The sequence below is a fragment of the Sorex fumeus genome, unplaced genomic scaffold, assembly GCF_029834395.1.
Source record: "Sorex fumeus unplaced genomic scaffold, SorFum_2.1 ptg000030l, whole genome shotgun sequence".
NCBI classification, from domain to species: Eukaryota; Metazoa; Chordata; class Mammalia; order Eulipotyphla; family Soricidae; genus Sorex; species Sorex fumeus.
In genome coordinates, this window is record NW_026606087.1 from 16189477 (window position 1) to 16204804 (window position 15328).

Genomic DNA, 15328 nt, shown 5'->3' on the forward strand with positions numbered 1-15328 from the left:
TTTTCCTCTTTAAGTTATTTGTACTTTGAGCCAGAGGCTGACAGCTGACCTTTAACATCCATTCTCGTGTTATCTGCACAACTACCGAATCAGAGGCGGTTCAATTTTATCAAAGACCAGCGGAGGCTCAGAAAGGTCGAGCTACGTAACTCCCTGGTGTGCTCTTCTGCATTTGGAAAGCCTGCTAGAGACGAGGCAGCCTGGCTCAGCCTTCTCAGTTTCCCCATCAGCACCAGGCTCGGGGCCCCGCACACGTGGTCTGCCGCGGCCAAGGTCTGAAACCCCAGCTGGAGATTCTCGAGTCCGTGCCGCACCCGCCGCCGGGCGTGCGAGCAGCAGCACCAGGGGGCGCCCACGAGCCCGCCCACCCGCCGGTTCCCGCTGCCGGGGCCGGATCTCAGGCCTGGGTGCGGCCCCTGCGAGCCCAGAGCAGTTGCGCACCCCGGCGAGAAGAGGGGGGCTCGGGGAGCCCCACGTCCTCCGTCGTGCGCCCCGCCTCTTCCCCGGAGCCGAGCGGCGCGGGGCCGCAGGGTGCGGAACGACGACGACACGACATCCTGTTTTTGGGGCTCGCGGCTCCGCCTGCGCCTCTGCTGATCTTGTCTTTCCCCGGGTGCTGACGCCAGCTCCCCGCCCCCCACTCCAGGCTCCCCGCGCTCCCCAGGGGGCAGGGGCCTTCCCACTGCTGAATCACCGCCGCCCGCACTCCCCCGAGGCTCGGGGTAGAAGTGGGGCTGCCCCAGGCCGAGCCTTCTGGCCTCGGTGGGGTCCCAGCCCCCTCGCGGCCCGGGCGGCAGTGATAGGCCCGGGGGGAGGGGCTGGAGGGGGCGCCGGGCCGCCCGCAGCATCTTCCCGGCGGCGAGATCCCGGGGGCGGGGGTCGGGGGGCTGGTCCAAGCCCGGCGCCCGGGCTCCTGCCAGCGGGGGCCGGGTGGAGAGCTGGGGGGGGGGGGCCGCCCTCCGAGGCGCGACGCGCGGGTCTGGGGGCGCCCGCGGCGGGTGGGGGCGGCGGCTCCCGGACTTCCTGATCCCGCCCCGGCCCGCCCCCGCGCCCCGCCCCGGCCGGCCGGCCCGCCCCCCCCCACTTCCTCCGGCCTCGGGCTCTCACTTCCTTCTCGAGCCCCGAGCCGCCGCCGCCGCCCCCAGCTCCCCCGCCGCGGGGAGGGCACCAGGTGAGGCCGGGCCGGGGGGGCGCGGGCCGGGCGGCCGCCGGGCCACTCTGCCGGCGGGAGGCGGCGGGCGGGAGGGGCCCCCCCTCGCTCTCGCTCCCTCCCTCGCTCCCTCCCTCGCCCGCGAAGTTGGCGGGCGCGGCCGATCGGGCGGGGCGGGGACCCGGCCACTGCGCCTCGCCGGGGATGGGTTCCTGTCCCGGGCGCGGCGAGGGACCCCGAGGGCCCGGCGTCGCCCGCGGCCGGACGGTCGGGGCCCAAGGAGGAGCGCCCCGAGCTGGGACAGGGGACCGCGGGGGTCCTCCGGGCTGCAGCCGGCGGTGGTGACACTTGCGAGGCTGAGAGCACGGTGTCGCGTGAGTCCAGGGATGCCCGGGCTGCAAAGAAAGCGCCGCCCGGCGGGGAGTGGGCGCCCATCCCCGTGCACGCCGGTCCAGGGGGCTTCTGCCAGACCCTGCTCCTCCCTGTGGGGCTGCTTTGGGGAGCAAGCGTCTGCCGGGCCTTGCGGACCTCTACCAGGCGTTGCTCCCAGAGAGGGGTACACTGAGGAAGGAAAGGGCCCGCGGCCAGTGCGGTGAGGAGAGGTGAAGGACCCCCGTTCTGAGGGTCTCTGACAGGCGTGGTGGCAGAGTAGGACCGTTTGCACGAGACGGAGTTGGAGAGAACAGGATTTCTGAGGGGCAGCCCGCAGACAGCTTGATTTGGAAACCACGGACAGCTGGGTCCGTCTTCCCTCCATCCTTCATTCCTGGGCTCCATCTCTTCACCCGCTTCCCTCCACCCTTCCTTTACCTGCTACCCCCAGGCTCTCCTTCACCCTCTGCTCTCTTTGAACTTGTTCTCTTCTCCCCAAACCCAGTTGTGCTGAGGCCTTGATCTCTCACCTACCCTGCGTCTTGTCCCCCGAGGGCTCCCTCCGTCCTTGCCCAGGCCAGCCACATACATGGCTGCCTTCTTGCTTCTTACATTCCAACACACACACTCACACACTCCTCTTGATCCTTCTCTGACTCCTTCCCTCTCAGCCCCTGAGCTTCAGGATCTGTTGCAGAAGACGAGAGTGTGAGAGCCCCCTTTTCAGACCTGCGTGGCTGAGAGGCCGGCTTGCAGCCTCCCCAGCCATTGAGATGATTAAAGGCTGGAAAGCCTCTGAGTGTGTGTGTGCATGTGCAAGTGTCTGTGCGTGTCTACGTCTTTATCTCTTAAAGACAAAATAACTGCCTTCAGCCTTGAGAGGGCTCCGAGCAGGGGAAGCCAACAGAGTGAAGGCAGCCTGGTGGGTGAGGCTGTGGTTAGGCGGGAGGAAGCCGTCTGCAGCAGTCTGCTAGAGCCACACAGGAATAAGAAGGGTGAGAGAGCCAGAGAGCCCCCCCACCACCCCAGCCCCTGGTGCTCGATCAGGAGGCCAAGCCTGGGCTGGGGGGCATAGCTTGCTGTGCTTCCAGCATCCCCTGGAGTGGGGAGCCAGGGAGCATGACACCTGCTTAGTTCAGTGCGATGGATGCAAAGAAAGGGGGATTCTGGCGGGCAGACTGTAACTGGTCCAACATCACTTTGTTGCTGTTGTTTAGTGCCTGGGTGGATTGCTTCCAAGTAGTCTCAGGGGGATGGGGCAGGGGGGAGGGGCGCGCTCCCGGGAAACTCAGTCCTGTTCTGCGGGCCTGACAGTTCAGTACTGGGGCCTGGTGGTGCCAGGGGCCACCAGGGCCACACCCAGCAGTGCTGGGGGCCACCAGGGGGGCCGTGCAGTGCTGCGCTTGAACTTGGGCCTCTGCATGCAGAGCATGTGCTTCAGCCCCTTGGGCCTTCTCCTGAGGAGGGGGCACAGGGTTCCAGGCGAGAGGCGGAGATTAAGGAAGCTGGAAGTCAGTGGTGTGAGCAGAACACCAGAGAGCCTCCTGGCTGTCGACACTCTGATGTGGCTGGGCATACTCAGTCTGGGCAAGCCCCGAGAGAGGCAGGGAAAGAGGGGGTAGAGATCCTTGCATCATACCCTGAATTGCCACATTTTCCTGCATTGGAACTAACTTGATTACAATTGAAGTTAGAGGAGCAGGTGATCTCGGGTACAGCTAGGTGAAGAGTGCTCCTCAGCCCCCAGTCTGTCCTGCTCCCACACCCCGGATATCTCCACTCCTAGGAATAGTCTCTCCTTCCAGTGCTGCCCACCTGTCTCACCTCATTACTGGAAGAGACAGATCAGCCCCAGGAAGAAGTCCCAGGGACCTGCATAAAATCCCAGCTTGGAGAAGAATGTGCATCCAAGGCACTTTCTTGGCATCATGGCTCAGTAAAAATCAAACCTACACACCCAGGAGACCTGACTTTCAGTTGTCATATCAGTCCCGGTTTTAGGATTCTGCATAAACTGAGTGTGACCCGTAGGGCTCTGGAGGTGAAAATGGGATGGATGAGACAGGGTTTTCTCAGGGAAGATCTGGTCTGCTCAGAGGCAGGAGCTATTTGCAAGAAAGTTCTTGCCGGAAATACATGATGGGGGAGGGGATCTAAATGAGAAAATATCAAGAAGCAATGTGGGATGGTGCTTGCAACCTAGGAGGTTGCTGTTGAGGTCTTGGCCAAAGAGACATTTGCGATCATGACATGAGAAGAAGGATGAGGTGGGGAAATAGCTCAGCAGGCTGAGCGCAGGTTTTGCATGCAGAAGCCCAGGTTCCATCCTGCTTCATGCATGGACTCCAGGCACTAGCAGGGAGTAGCCCCCAGCACCATCTTCATTTTTTTTCATTTCATCATCCTGTTATTCGTCGATTGCCTGGAGCAGGCCCCAGTAACGTCTCTTTCATCCTAGCCCTGAGATTATATTCAAGGCTATTTAGGAGAATGAGAATGAGAATGAGACCCATCAAGGCTATTTAGGAGAATGAGCACCATCTGGTGTGGCCAAAATAAAAAAAAAAAAAAGGGACTAGGCAGGAAAGATAGGACAGTAGGTAAGATGCTTGCCTTGCACTCAGCCGACCAGCATTTAACTCCCCTCCCCCCACAGGGTCCCCTGAGCCAACCAGGAAAGATCCCTGAGTGCAAAGCCAGGAGTAAGCCCTGAGCACTGTCAGGTATGGCCCCCAAATTTTAAAAAAATTTAAAAAATGAAGGGGCAAGGGCTGGAGAGATAGTATGGAGAGAAGGGCGCTTGCCTTGCACACAGCCCACTCAGGTTCGTCTCCTGCCACCACATATGATATAGTCCCCCCAGCCCTGCCAGGAGTGATCCCTGAGCACAGAGCCTGAAGCACAGTTGGATGTGGCCCAAAAAAGCAAAAAACGGGGCGAAGAGGGGGACAGAGTGAGTAGCACAGTGGGTAGGGCGTTTGCCTTGCACGCAGCTGACCTGGGTTCAATCCCCAGTATCCCATAGGCCCACCTGTGCACCTCCGGGAAAAACCTGTGAGCATCACAGGGCGTGACACCCCCTCCCCTCAAAAAAAAAAAAGGCGTGGGGTGGGGGAACTGATGTGAGGTGACCACAGATCCTAGCTGGTAATCTAGGATACAGAGAGTTGTTTCTGGGCCGGTAAGACTTATGTGAGCTTTTAGGAGGTTGTTGAGTAGGAAGATTTGAGACTCTGTGCCTCTTGAGAGACAGTTGGGGGGGAGATAATGTATGGGTAGGGTAGTTGCTGGTAACTGGGCAACTGGGAAGATGTAGGGGGGAGGGGGCTGGCTCTTTCCATACACAGGATAGATCCTTTAGTGGTGAGGCTTCGGGTGGGGGTGGGGTTCACAAGGAGGGAAACTAAAGACAAAGCCTGGGCCACCTCCCCAGAGCAGATTGGTTTTCCTGTCCAGGGTCTAGCTTCCTCTTTTGTCCTCATTTCATGGGGGAGGGCATCTCCCCAGGAGAGGAGTTCCTCCGCGAGGGCGGGGCCAGGGTGGCTGTCGGTCCAGCAGCGTCAGATTCTTACTGGTGGACACCCAAGTGTGGGCTAGTTATGAGGGCCTGGGAGGCTCTAAGATGTCAGCCTCACCCCTGTGGCCCACTTCCTGAAGGAATGCACCTCGGGATGGTCACCCCGAGTGAAGTGAGAGGGAACGATGGGCTCAGTCCCTGGTCTGACTGACATGGTCACCTCTTTGTGGAAGTGATGTCTGAGCCCTTAGTCCGGGGTTTGCTCCCATTACAGCTCTGTGCAGGTCTGGTCAGCTTGTCTCCACTGGTGCAGCTTCAGCATTAGAGGGTTGTAATTCAGCCCACAGAGCAGCGAAAATAAGAACACTGAAGGCGTGCCTGGCGCCATAGTACAGCCAGTGGGACGCTTGCTTTGCATGCAGTCAACCCGGGTTCCATCCGCAACACTTCATATGGGCCTCCAGAGCCCTCCAGGAGTGGTTCCTGAGCATAGAGCCAAGAGTAAGCCCTGAGCCCAGCCGGGTGTGGCCCCCAATCAAAACAAAACAAAAAAATACTGGAGCCTCCTACCCTACCTTAGGCCCTCCTGTCTTGTGCCTGCTTTGGCTGACGGGCCTGGGTAGTTTCTGAGTAAAACCTGCTCGGGTCAAGTTCATGGACCTCTTTCCCCACAGTGGGGGTGAGGAGAAGAGGTGGAGTTGGGGGATTTTGCCAGGGCCAGATGCTGGAATGCCTTGGGCCCTACTCTAGGCCTAGTGCCCTACTCTAGCTCCACCGTAGGCACAGTGGAAAAGCCAGGCCGGAGTTTCCTCCCTAACGTCTTTTTTTTTTTATTTCCCTTGTGGAAACCCCCACAGTCCTGAAGCGGGGCTGAAGGGACCAAGAGGCCCCGGGTGGGTCTCGGTGGGTGTCTGCAAGTGGGGGAGGCTGGCACTTAGGCAGAGCATCCTGTGAAATGAGCACAGGCAAAGGAAGTGGTGCTTCAGAGGCCTTGTGGGCGTGGGGGTCTGCGGCCCATGAGGTCGGGAGGAAGCCAATGATGGCGCCTTCCTGGGAGCCACTAGGTGTGGGAGGGGGCAACCCCCGAGCTGCGGTGGCCTGAGAACCCTGCACCCTGCCTGCCGCACCCCGGGGGCTCAGATATTGTCAAGAGAGAGGAACGGAGACTTCGTGGCAGGGTGGCAATCCCCAGCCTTCCCAGCTCCAGCTGTCCCGGGCCCGCCCCCTCCAGCCCAGCCTGGTAGAGTTCAGGACTCTGCCCCTGCCCTGCGTACTGGAACCTCCCAGGGCTCAGGGTGGAAAGGCCAGGGGTGGAGAATAGGTCGTGGGTTTTTTTTTTTTTTTTAAGTCTGGGAACTAGGCTCTTTTGGGTTCTGTCCCTGCTGATGGGGAGAAGGGGAAGAAAGAGCGACTCAGCCCTTGGCCGGGTCCCAGCCCCACACTGACCTCATGTCTCCCGCAGCTTCCTCCTCCCAGCCCAGCTGCAGCCCCTCTGAGCCTCTTTCTGTCACCTCCCTTCCACGGCTCCCTTCAAAACAAACAAACAAACAAATAGTCTTGACATGCCTGACACCGCTGGCAGCCCTGCTGGGCCTGCCTGGCCCCCTTCAGGCTAGCTCAGCCCGCCTCTCCCCTCTCCACCTGCCTTTCGAGGACCAGGCAGTGTAGCCTGGATGTTCATTCCCCGACTTCGTGCTTCTGAGTGGGGGGTGGTGGGGGGGGGGTAGGAGGAGGAAGTTGGTTGCCCTTGTCTTGTGTCTCTTAGGCATAGATTTTCTTCCTTGTTCCCAGAATCAGCCTGTGGATTGATGGGGGAGGAGATGTGTAGTCAGTAGGCTGTTTTTTTGGGGGTTTTGCATAGTATCTTCAGGGCTTCGGGAAGTGAGCAGAGGGCAGGCCCCCTCCTTGAAGGCATCCCCTAAATTCAGCGCCTTGCACAGTCCAGGAAATTCTGGGGGGAGGAAGGGAGGATCAGGATGGGATTGCTGTGAACCTCCTGAGGATTGGGAGGATCTGACAGGGGGCGAGCAAAATTTTAGGAGAACAAACTTCCCATGCAAAGGCGCCAAAAGGGGGCCGAGTGCCTGCACTGAATCAGCAGCTGTCCCTGCATGGTGATCAGCCTCCATATTTTGCCAAATAGAATGTTCCTGGGAGAGAAACAGGGACCAGACCTCTGGGTAAAATAAGTAGCATGTGACTTAAGGTGATTTATCGAAACTTCCCCCCGGGAACAAGGCAAATGGTGTTTTGCTCCGGAGACCTACGGTTTGGGTCACTTAAGGCATTTGGAGCATGAGGTAAGAGTTGGGGGTGGGGGGGTGGAAGAGGGGAAGAAATGCTGGTTCCCATGGGGATAGCAAATGTTGCTGGTTCATGTGTTTCGGGGGAATAGAATGTGAAGCAGTTTCTAGAGGATCAAGGTCAGTGTACCCAGAGATGGATTATAGCGAGAATGGGTTTCAGGGAGCCCCATGTCAGAGGTTCCCATTGCCTCCCGGCTCTTAGGGCCCGCTCCTCCCCTCCCCCACTCCCAGTTGGGACACTTCCCCCAAACAGCCAGGCCATGGCCACAGAGATCCGCAGGCAATCAGCTGCTTCCTTTCCCTCCCCACTGCTGGGCCTTCCTGGACCACACCCCAAGACTAGACCCCACTGGGTAAAAGCTGGGCCCTAGGGAGTCTGCTCTGATGACTTTTGCCCTCATGACCTTTACTCCTGTGCCGGCAGGCTGAGCTGGTGCTGTCGTCCCAGGCAAAACTTTGAGCTGCAGTTGATGTCTGAAAAGATTTGGCTGGGTGGTGTTGGCCTGGGTGGGGGGAGGGGTGTTTTCCAGAACAGGGCTTCTGAGGGATCTCTCCAGATCCAGTAACAGGCCAGAAGCAAGCAGATCAAAAGGCACAGTCTGTGCCACTCCCATGTGACCCTCTCTATACCAGCTTTTTCAATAGGAGAGTTAAGAGAAATTCAAGTTTCGTTTGGAAGGCTTGGGGGCATGGGGGTAGTGTATCCACAAGCTGGGATGATTCTAAAGGAAGATCACTTGCAGCAAAAGAAGGATTAAACCGGGTGGCCCAGGCTGGAGCAATAGTACACTGGGTAGGGCGTTTGCCTTTCCAGCATCCCATATGGTCCCCTGAGCACCGCCAGGAGTAATTCCTGAGTGCAAAGCCAGGAGTAACTCCTGAGCATCTCTGGATGTGGCCCAAAAGGCAAAAAAAAATTTTAAAAAAGTGGATGGCCACTTCGGGGAAGTTCAAAAAAAAAAAGAGAGAGAGAATCTAGTAGCCTCATGGGACCCTGAGACTTAAGCTTAAGAAGGGGGGAATGAGGGCAGATGAAAGAAGAGTCAAAGTTTGGAGACAAGAATGACCCTAAAGTGGATGGAGAGAGAACAGAGCTAAAACATTTGCCTTGCACAGAGTAAACTTAGAGTCAGTCCCTGGCACCACATAGAGTCCCCTAAGTCCAGCCAAGAATGATCCCTGAGCACAGAGCCAGGAGTAAACTTTGAGCCCAGACAGGTATGACCTAACAAAACTACAATAAGATATTTCTTGTATGGGGGCTGGAGTTATATTATAGCGGGTAGGGCGTTTGCCTTGCACACAGCTGACCTGGGTTTGATCCCCAGCATCCCATATGGTCCCCCGAACACTGCCAGGAGTAATTCCTGGGTGCATGGTCCAGGAGTAACCCTGAGCACCGCCGGGTGTGACCCGGAAAGCAAAAAAAAGAAAAAATATATTTCTTGTATGTAAATAGGGATAATATCAAGAAGTTTCTGTAAGAATCCAATAACGAGGTCTGAGAAAGAATGCAGGAGTTAAGGCGCTGCCTTGCCCTAGGCCTACAGGTGAATATGGTCCCCCAGCACTGCCAGGAGTTTCCCAGAGCACCGCTGGGTGTGGCCCCTCTCTCTAGCTTTAAATTAAAAGGGAATCTTAAAAAATAATAATAATACCCAAGCCCCTCTGAGCTGCAAAGCACTGTACCGAGTGAGGGCTCTTTATCAACGAGTAGTGCCAGCAGATGAACCCCAGAAGTCAAGAATCTCGCCCCGACCCACGGGGCGGCCCCTGCGTGCTTCTGAGCTGCCTCTGTCAAGAATGATCCTTTTCCGGTATCAGCCCCTGTTCTGCTGCCAGTCCGGAAACCCGCCTGCCCTGCTCCTTTGAGAGCTGATTTACTGATTGCTGGTTGATAACCCCTCCCTTGAGAGCGGCCTGGAGCCATCTGTACTTTCAGTCTCTGGGGCCTTGTGACTTGGGGCCTGAGTTCCCATTCAAGAGGTCACACCTAACCCCCTGCTCTGTGTGGAACTGACTCGCGCAGACCCCAGGGTTCTGCTCTGCAAATGCCCAGCTCTCCTCAGTTGTCTGTTGGAGACAAGTAGTGGAACGACCCCCCCTCCCCCAAACCACCACAGCCAAAGAGCTTCTCTTCTTTCCCCAAGGAAGACGCCACAGAATCCAAAGCAGAAGAATGTGCCCTGATTTACCACCATGTGGTAATGTGCCAGAGCCTTACGTATTTGTTAACCAATACACGCTGGGGGCCTTTCCTGCCATCATCGCGCTGTTCCCTGCTCCCACATCTCTTCTAGCTCCTTTGAACTGCCTGGTGCCCTGGCCGTGGGCATTTTTCTTCCCATTACATAAGTTGAAATACCGAGGCCCAAAGTGGTAACGTGCCTCCTGCTCCCTTGTAGTGAGTCTGCAGCAGGCAGAATTGGTGGGTGCTTAGGGGAGACCTCGTTTCTAAGTCAGATTCTTTTGACCGTCTGAAAGGGCCCTTCCTGGCACCCAGTCCGCCCAGGTTTTTTTGCCCTTTTCTCCTCTCCAGAGGTTGAATACACACACTTATTCATGCAGATAAGGGAGAAATATTTCCAATGTGCTCCAGAGAGAACCTCGTGGAGTAAAACTTTCCAACGGGTAGGACCCAGGGGAAGCCAGGCCTGGGAGGGAGCCGGGACCAAGCTCTGGGTCCTGTGCCATCCTAGCCACCAACTTTCCTTTTCTGATTCCCTGCAGGGAGCATTACTCCACCTCCAAGATAGAATTTTTGTTTTTTTCATTTGTTTTGGGTTTTTTTTTTTTTTTGAGGCCACAGCTGGCATTGTTTAGGGCTTACTCCTGACCCTGCTCTCAGGGATCACTCCTGGCAGGACTCAGGGGAACACATGCAAGGCAAGTGTCCTGCCCACTGCACTCTCTCTCCAACCTCCCAGGTGGACTTTTAAAAATTGTTTAGTGGTTTTTGGTTCGGATCCACACCTGGCAAAGTGTGGGGGTTACTCCTGACTCGGGAGGGTGGGGTTCTGTTCTCAGCAGTGCTTGTCAGACCATGTGTGCTAAGGATCAAACCTGGACCACCTGCAGGGCTGGAGCAATAGCACAGCAGGTAGGGCATTTGCCTTGCCTGGCTGATCGGGGTTCGACCTGGGTTCGATATTCAGCAATCCATATGGTTCCCTGAGCACTACCAGGAGTAATTCCTGAATACAAAGCCAGGAGTAACCCCTGTGCATCGCCAGGTGTAACCCAAAAAGCCAAAAAAAAAAAAAAAAACCTGGACCACCTGTGCATGCAATGCATGCACCAGCCTATCTCTCCAATTCTGACTCTTTATTTGTTTTGTTTTGTTCTGTGGCTACATTCAGCAGTGTTCAGAGGTTAACTCCTGGCTCTGCACTTAGGAATTATTCCTAGCAGTGCTTGGGGAACCATATGGGATGCTTAAGATTGAACACATGCAAGGCAAGCACCTTACCCACTGTATTATAGCTCTGACCCCCAGTCCTGACTTTTTTCGTTTGTTTTTGGGTCATACCCAGTGGTGCTTCAGGGCTACTCCTGGCTGAAAGCTCAGGGCCAAACCTGGCAGTGCTCTGGAGACCATGCGGTGCTGGGGGTTAAATCCAACCTCGTGGGGCAAAAGAGATAGTACAGGAAAGAAAGCTCTTGCCTTGTTCCACATATCGTCCCCCAAACACTGCCGGGAGTGAGCCCGCACAGAGTGAGGAATGAACCCTGAGCACACCAAAATCCTCCCCTCAACCAACAAACAAAAACCCACCACCAGCATGAACTCGAGTCCTTCGAAGGTTCTAGCTTAGCCCGCTGCCTGACCCTCAATGCCAAGAGAAACTACAGGGATTAAGGTACTCCTCTGGCACCACACAGGGTCCCGCAAACCCTGCCTAAGAACGATCCCGAGCACAGAGCCAGGAAGAGGCCCTAAGCACCCCTAGTGTCCCCCCTCCCCCGCCCCAAAAAAAAAGCCAAAACCAAAATTGATTTTTCAGGCTTTTGAACCCAAAGGTTGAGAGGTCATACTGAGGTTAAGGGGTTCTCACACCAGGCTATGGTTTTGCAGTGTAAGTAAAATGGAGAAAAGGGGCCAGTGATGCTGGGGCTATGGCAGGGGCAAGACCAGGGATTTAGCAGTCTGGTGTGTCTACAGCAGGGCTGCAGGGCTGCACCCCGCCACCCCAGTTAGGGTCCTGGCTATGAGGAAATCACGTGCTGGCGGAACGAGCGCCCGCAACTGAGGGGAAGCCGCCAGGGAGAGACTCCACACAGCAAGATTCATGCTCCAGGGTTTCTGGAAGCTGTCTTCTCTTTTAGGACTCAGAAGAGCAGCTCTTTGCCCCAGGTCGTCTGAGTTTCAGCGGAGACCAGGGTGGTGGCTGGAGCCTAAATTCCTTCTCTCATACTCACTCCATTAGTAATTACAACAGCCTGTTTATCGGGCACTTCTTCCTTGCCCTGCCTCATGCCAGTCACTCTCTGCACATTAGTTCTTTTCATCTTCGAGCTTTTCTAACGAGGAGGCAAGACTGTTCCCCATTTTTTGAATGAGGCTTGGGAAACTTAAATATGTTGCCCGAGAATATATTTATCCAGTCGGTGGTGCAGCCATTGGCCAGAGCCCCCGGCCCATCTGCACCCTGGCGGCCAAGCTCTCAGTCCTGGGCTCGTGCACAGGCCTGCAGGTGATCCCTGCCATGCCAGGGGTAGTTCAGGTGACCCCAGGCTCCACTCGGTGTAACCCCTATTTTTTAAAGAAGGTGAGGCAAGTGCTCTACCACTGAGCTACATCCCCGGGCCTGAGCTCCTGCAATCCTGATGTACATGCCAATTCCCAGGAGAGGAACAGGAGATCGGTCAGGCGTCTTGCCTTGCTCATCTGACAGATCCATTTTGCATGCCTGGGCTTGGATGATCCACCTCGTTTCACCACAGACCCTGAGAGAAGATGCAAATGTCTGGGCGTCACAGACTCTGCCTCATTCATCTCTAGGTGTCAGGGTTTCAGACCCGATCCCAGCCCCAGATCAACCGTGTGTGGGCAGAGGAGGATAATCATACTGATAAAAAATGAGGAGGCAGAGGTTCAGAGGGGCGGAGCACATACCTTACATGCACAAGCCCCCAGATTCAGTCCCCAGCATCTTGTGGCCCTTGAACACTGCCAGATATAGGCTTGTGGGCCCTCAGCTCTGCTGGACATGAGTGGCACTGCATCTCTGGACCCAAGCACCCAGCATCAGGCCTGGGTTGGCCACTGGGCTCCTGAGCACAGCATGGGCAGTTCTATCTCTCTTATGCGTGCACGCACACACACATACACACACAACACATACATAGAGTAATGGGGTATTGTGATGCTCATCCCACTTTCCCCATTCCAGGGAACCCTGATTTGGGGGTAAGTTGGCTATTGAGAATTACACTCATTACTCCTCGGGCTTCTGATTGAGCTTTTTGCTTTGTACTCAGCAGCTGAAATGTTGACTTGCAGTTGAAGGAGTCAGGATACTGGACAAGATGGGCCTTGAGTTGGGAGAGGTTCCACCCATGGCCACCTCTCAGAATGACCAGTGCCAGAACTCTTCTCTGATCCACTTGGGGAGAAGGGCCCATGAATGGTAGACTGCAACAGAGCTCTATACTGATACACTGTTAATAATAGTGATATTATTGTCTCCCCAATGTACAGATAATTGAGACATGGTGAACTGAAGTCATTGGTCCAGGGTCACAGCCGAGCCAGGAATTTTTGGTTTTTATTTTGGGCCACACCAAAAAGGATGACAAGCCTGGTGGTGCCCAGGCTTCTTCCAGCCTCCGTGCTTAGGGATCACTCCTGATGGTGCTCTGGGTCCTCCAGGTGCAAGGCAGGCACCATGCCTGCTGTACTTACTATCTCCCCAGCCCCTGGAGCCAGGATTTTACCTCAGTCAGTCTAGCACAGGAAGTTCTCTGCTCTGCCCCGGGATACCATCACTGTCTCGACAGTCTGAATGAGTTTGCAAGCCCACATTCAGTTAGGAGAAGAGGAACAGTTCCCCGTTCAAACAGCCTGCTGCTTTCTTGCCAGCGGGTGGAGAGCTCCCTAACCCCAAGTGCCCCTCTCGTCTGTCTCTAGGTCATCCAGAGCGTGTGCAGGAGGGGGAGGAGGCCTTGCCTCCACGTGCAGCAGCCGGTACCCACCATGCAAAGCATCAAGTGTGTGGTGGTGGGCGACGGGGCCGTGGGCAAGACGTGTCTGCTCATCTGCTACACGACGAACGCCTTCCCCAAGGAGTACATCCCCACGGTGTTCGACAACTACAGTGCCCAGAGCGCCGTGGACGGGCGCACGGTGAACCTGAACCTGTGGGACACAGCGGGCCAGGAGGAGTACGACCGCCTGCGCACGCTCTCCTACCCACAGACCAACGTCTTCGTCATCTGCTTCTCCATCGCCAGCCCGCCCTCCTATGAGAATGTGCGGCACAAGTGGCACCCCGAGGTGTGTCACCACTGCCCCGACGTGCCCATCCTCCTGGTGGGCACCAAGAAGGACCTGAGAGGCCAGCCCGACACCCTGCGGCGCCTCAAGGAGCAGGGCCAGGCACCCATCACGCCCCAGCAGGGCCAGGCGCTGGCCAGGCAGATCCACGCGGTGCGCTACCTCGAGTGCTCAGCCCTGCAGCAGGACGGCGTCAAAGAAGTGTTCGCCGAGGCCGTCCGGGCCGTGCTCAACCCCACACCCATCAAGCGCGGCCGGTCCTGTGTTCTCTTGTGACCCCGGCCCTCAGCTCGGAGGCGGCCCCTCCTTCCCCACCAGTTGTGCCTTGGCGCCTTGTCTGCCCCCAGCTGTGCCTTAAGGACTAATTCTGGTGCCCCTTGCCCGGGGGCTCTCCAAATGCCTTATTCTCCGAATGCCTATTTCTCCTTGTGGAGACCCCCGCAGGGAAAGGGGCTCTGGGCCCGCCCCCCCTCCCAACCTGGGGAGACCAAGTATTCTCGAGAGCTCACCCAGGCCAAGGTTGGACCCCCTTGCCCTCTGCCCCTACTGACCAGTCCATCCAGCTTTCCACAGCCATTGTTGCCTACTGTGGCGCCTCCTCTCAGGGTGGGAGCGCTCAGCCACCCCTAACCTCCTCCTTGCTGCTCTCTGGAGCCCTCACCGCCCCGACTCTGTCCCTTCCCCAGGGAAGGAGCCACAGAAGCCTGAGATGAATGTGCCTAACCTGCCTGCCTGTGCCCAGGCCTGATGCTCCCGCTGACTGACTCAGTCCCCGTCCCACCCCCAGGGCGACCGGGGGACCTTTCCTACCCCCTAGCAGCATCAATAAAACCTCCTGTCTCCAGTGGCCCGGGCTCCTCCCTGTGTGCTGTGCATTGGGGGTTGGGCAGGGCCATCCGAGGCTGGGGCTCCCCAGAGACTGGGAGTCTTTTGTTTCCTCTAAGAGGGGACAGGAGACAATAGGCTTCATTGTGGTCCCCCACCTCCCAATTTCCCTAACAAAGCTCCCAGGCTCCCTTGGAGGGACCAGTCTTGCTGCAGGCCCAGCCACAGGTTCTGGAGGGATGCGAAGCGGGAGGAGAGTGGACCCAGGATGATGCTCAGGCTCACTGCAGGCAGGTGCAGCCCAGCCAAGGGGCCTCACTCCTCTTCTGCCCCCACGAGGACCAGCCTTGATTAGCAGAACTGAGGACCTTGCCAAGCCTTTGCCATGAGCCACGTCTCTCCCAGGTATCCCACCATCCAGCACTGAGTCATTACAGGGATAGCTTGGCCACTCCTGCTGCCCAGAAAAGGAGAAGGGGTGCCCAGAGGGCTCCCAGTATAAGGGAGGTGGGCAGTACGTGGACTCCCAGCCTCCCATGGACTGACTCCCTCACCTCAACTCCATTAGAGAAACAAGGCCAAAGCCAAAGAGAAGCAAACCTAGTTCAGACTGTTGGGGGGGAAAAAAAACTCTCTTTAAAATAAAATGTACAATCGGGGCT

The 15328-nt window shown here is 56.9% G+C and overlaps 1 protein-coding gene across 3 annotated transcripts; it reads left to right on the forward strand.

Moving 5' to 3' along the window:
* Window positions 1-1080: 1080 nt before the first annotated feature.
* Window positions 1081-14688, forward strand: RHOG (ras homolog family member G). Of its 3 annotated transcripts, none has more exons than XM_056116078.1 (2): window positions 1081-1171; window positions 13476-14688. In XM_056116078.1, the coding sequence occupies exon 2, from the start codon at window positions 13542-13544 to the stop codon at window positions 14115-14117; it is 576 nt and encodes a 191-aa protein (XP_055972053.1). In that variant the 5' UTR covers window positions 1081-1171; window positions 13476-13541; the 3' UTR covers window positions 14118-14688. The 3 variants fall into 3 exon arrangements, with proteins under 3 accessions (XP_055972053.1, XP_055972054.1, XP_055972055.1); XM_056116079.1 differs by lacking the exon at window positions 1081-1171 and adding an exon at window positions 1408-1524; XM_056116080.1 differs by lacking the exon at window positions 1081-1171 and adding an exon at window positions 7316-7339.
* The last annotated feature ends 640 nt before the right edge of the window (window positions 14689-15328 follow it).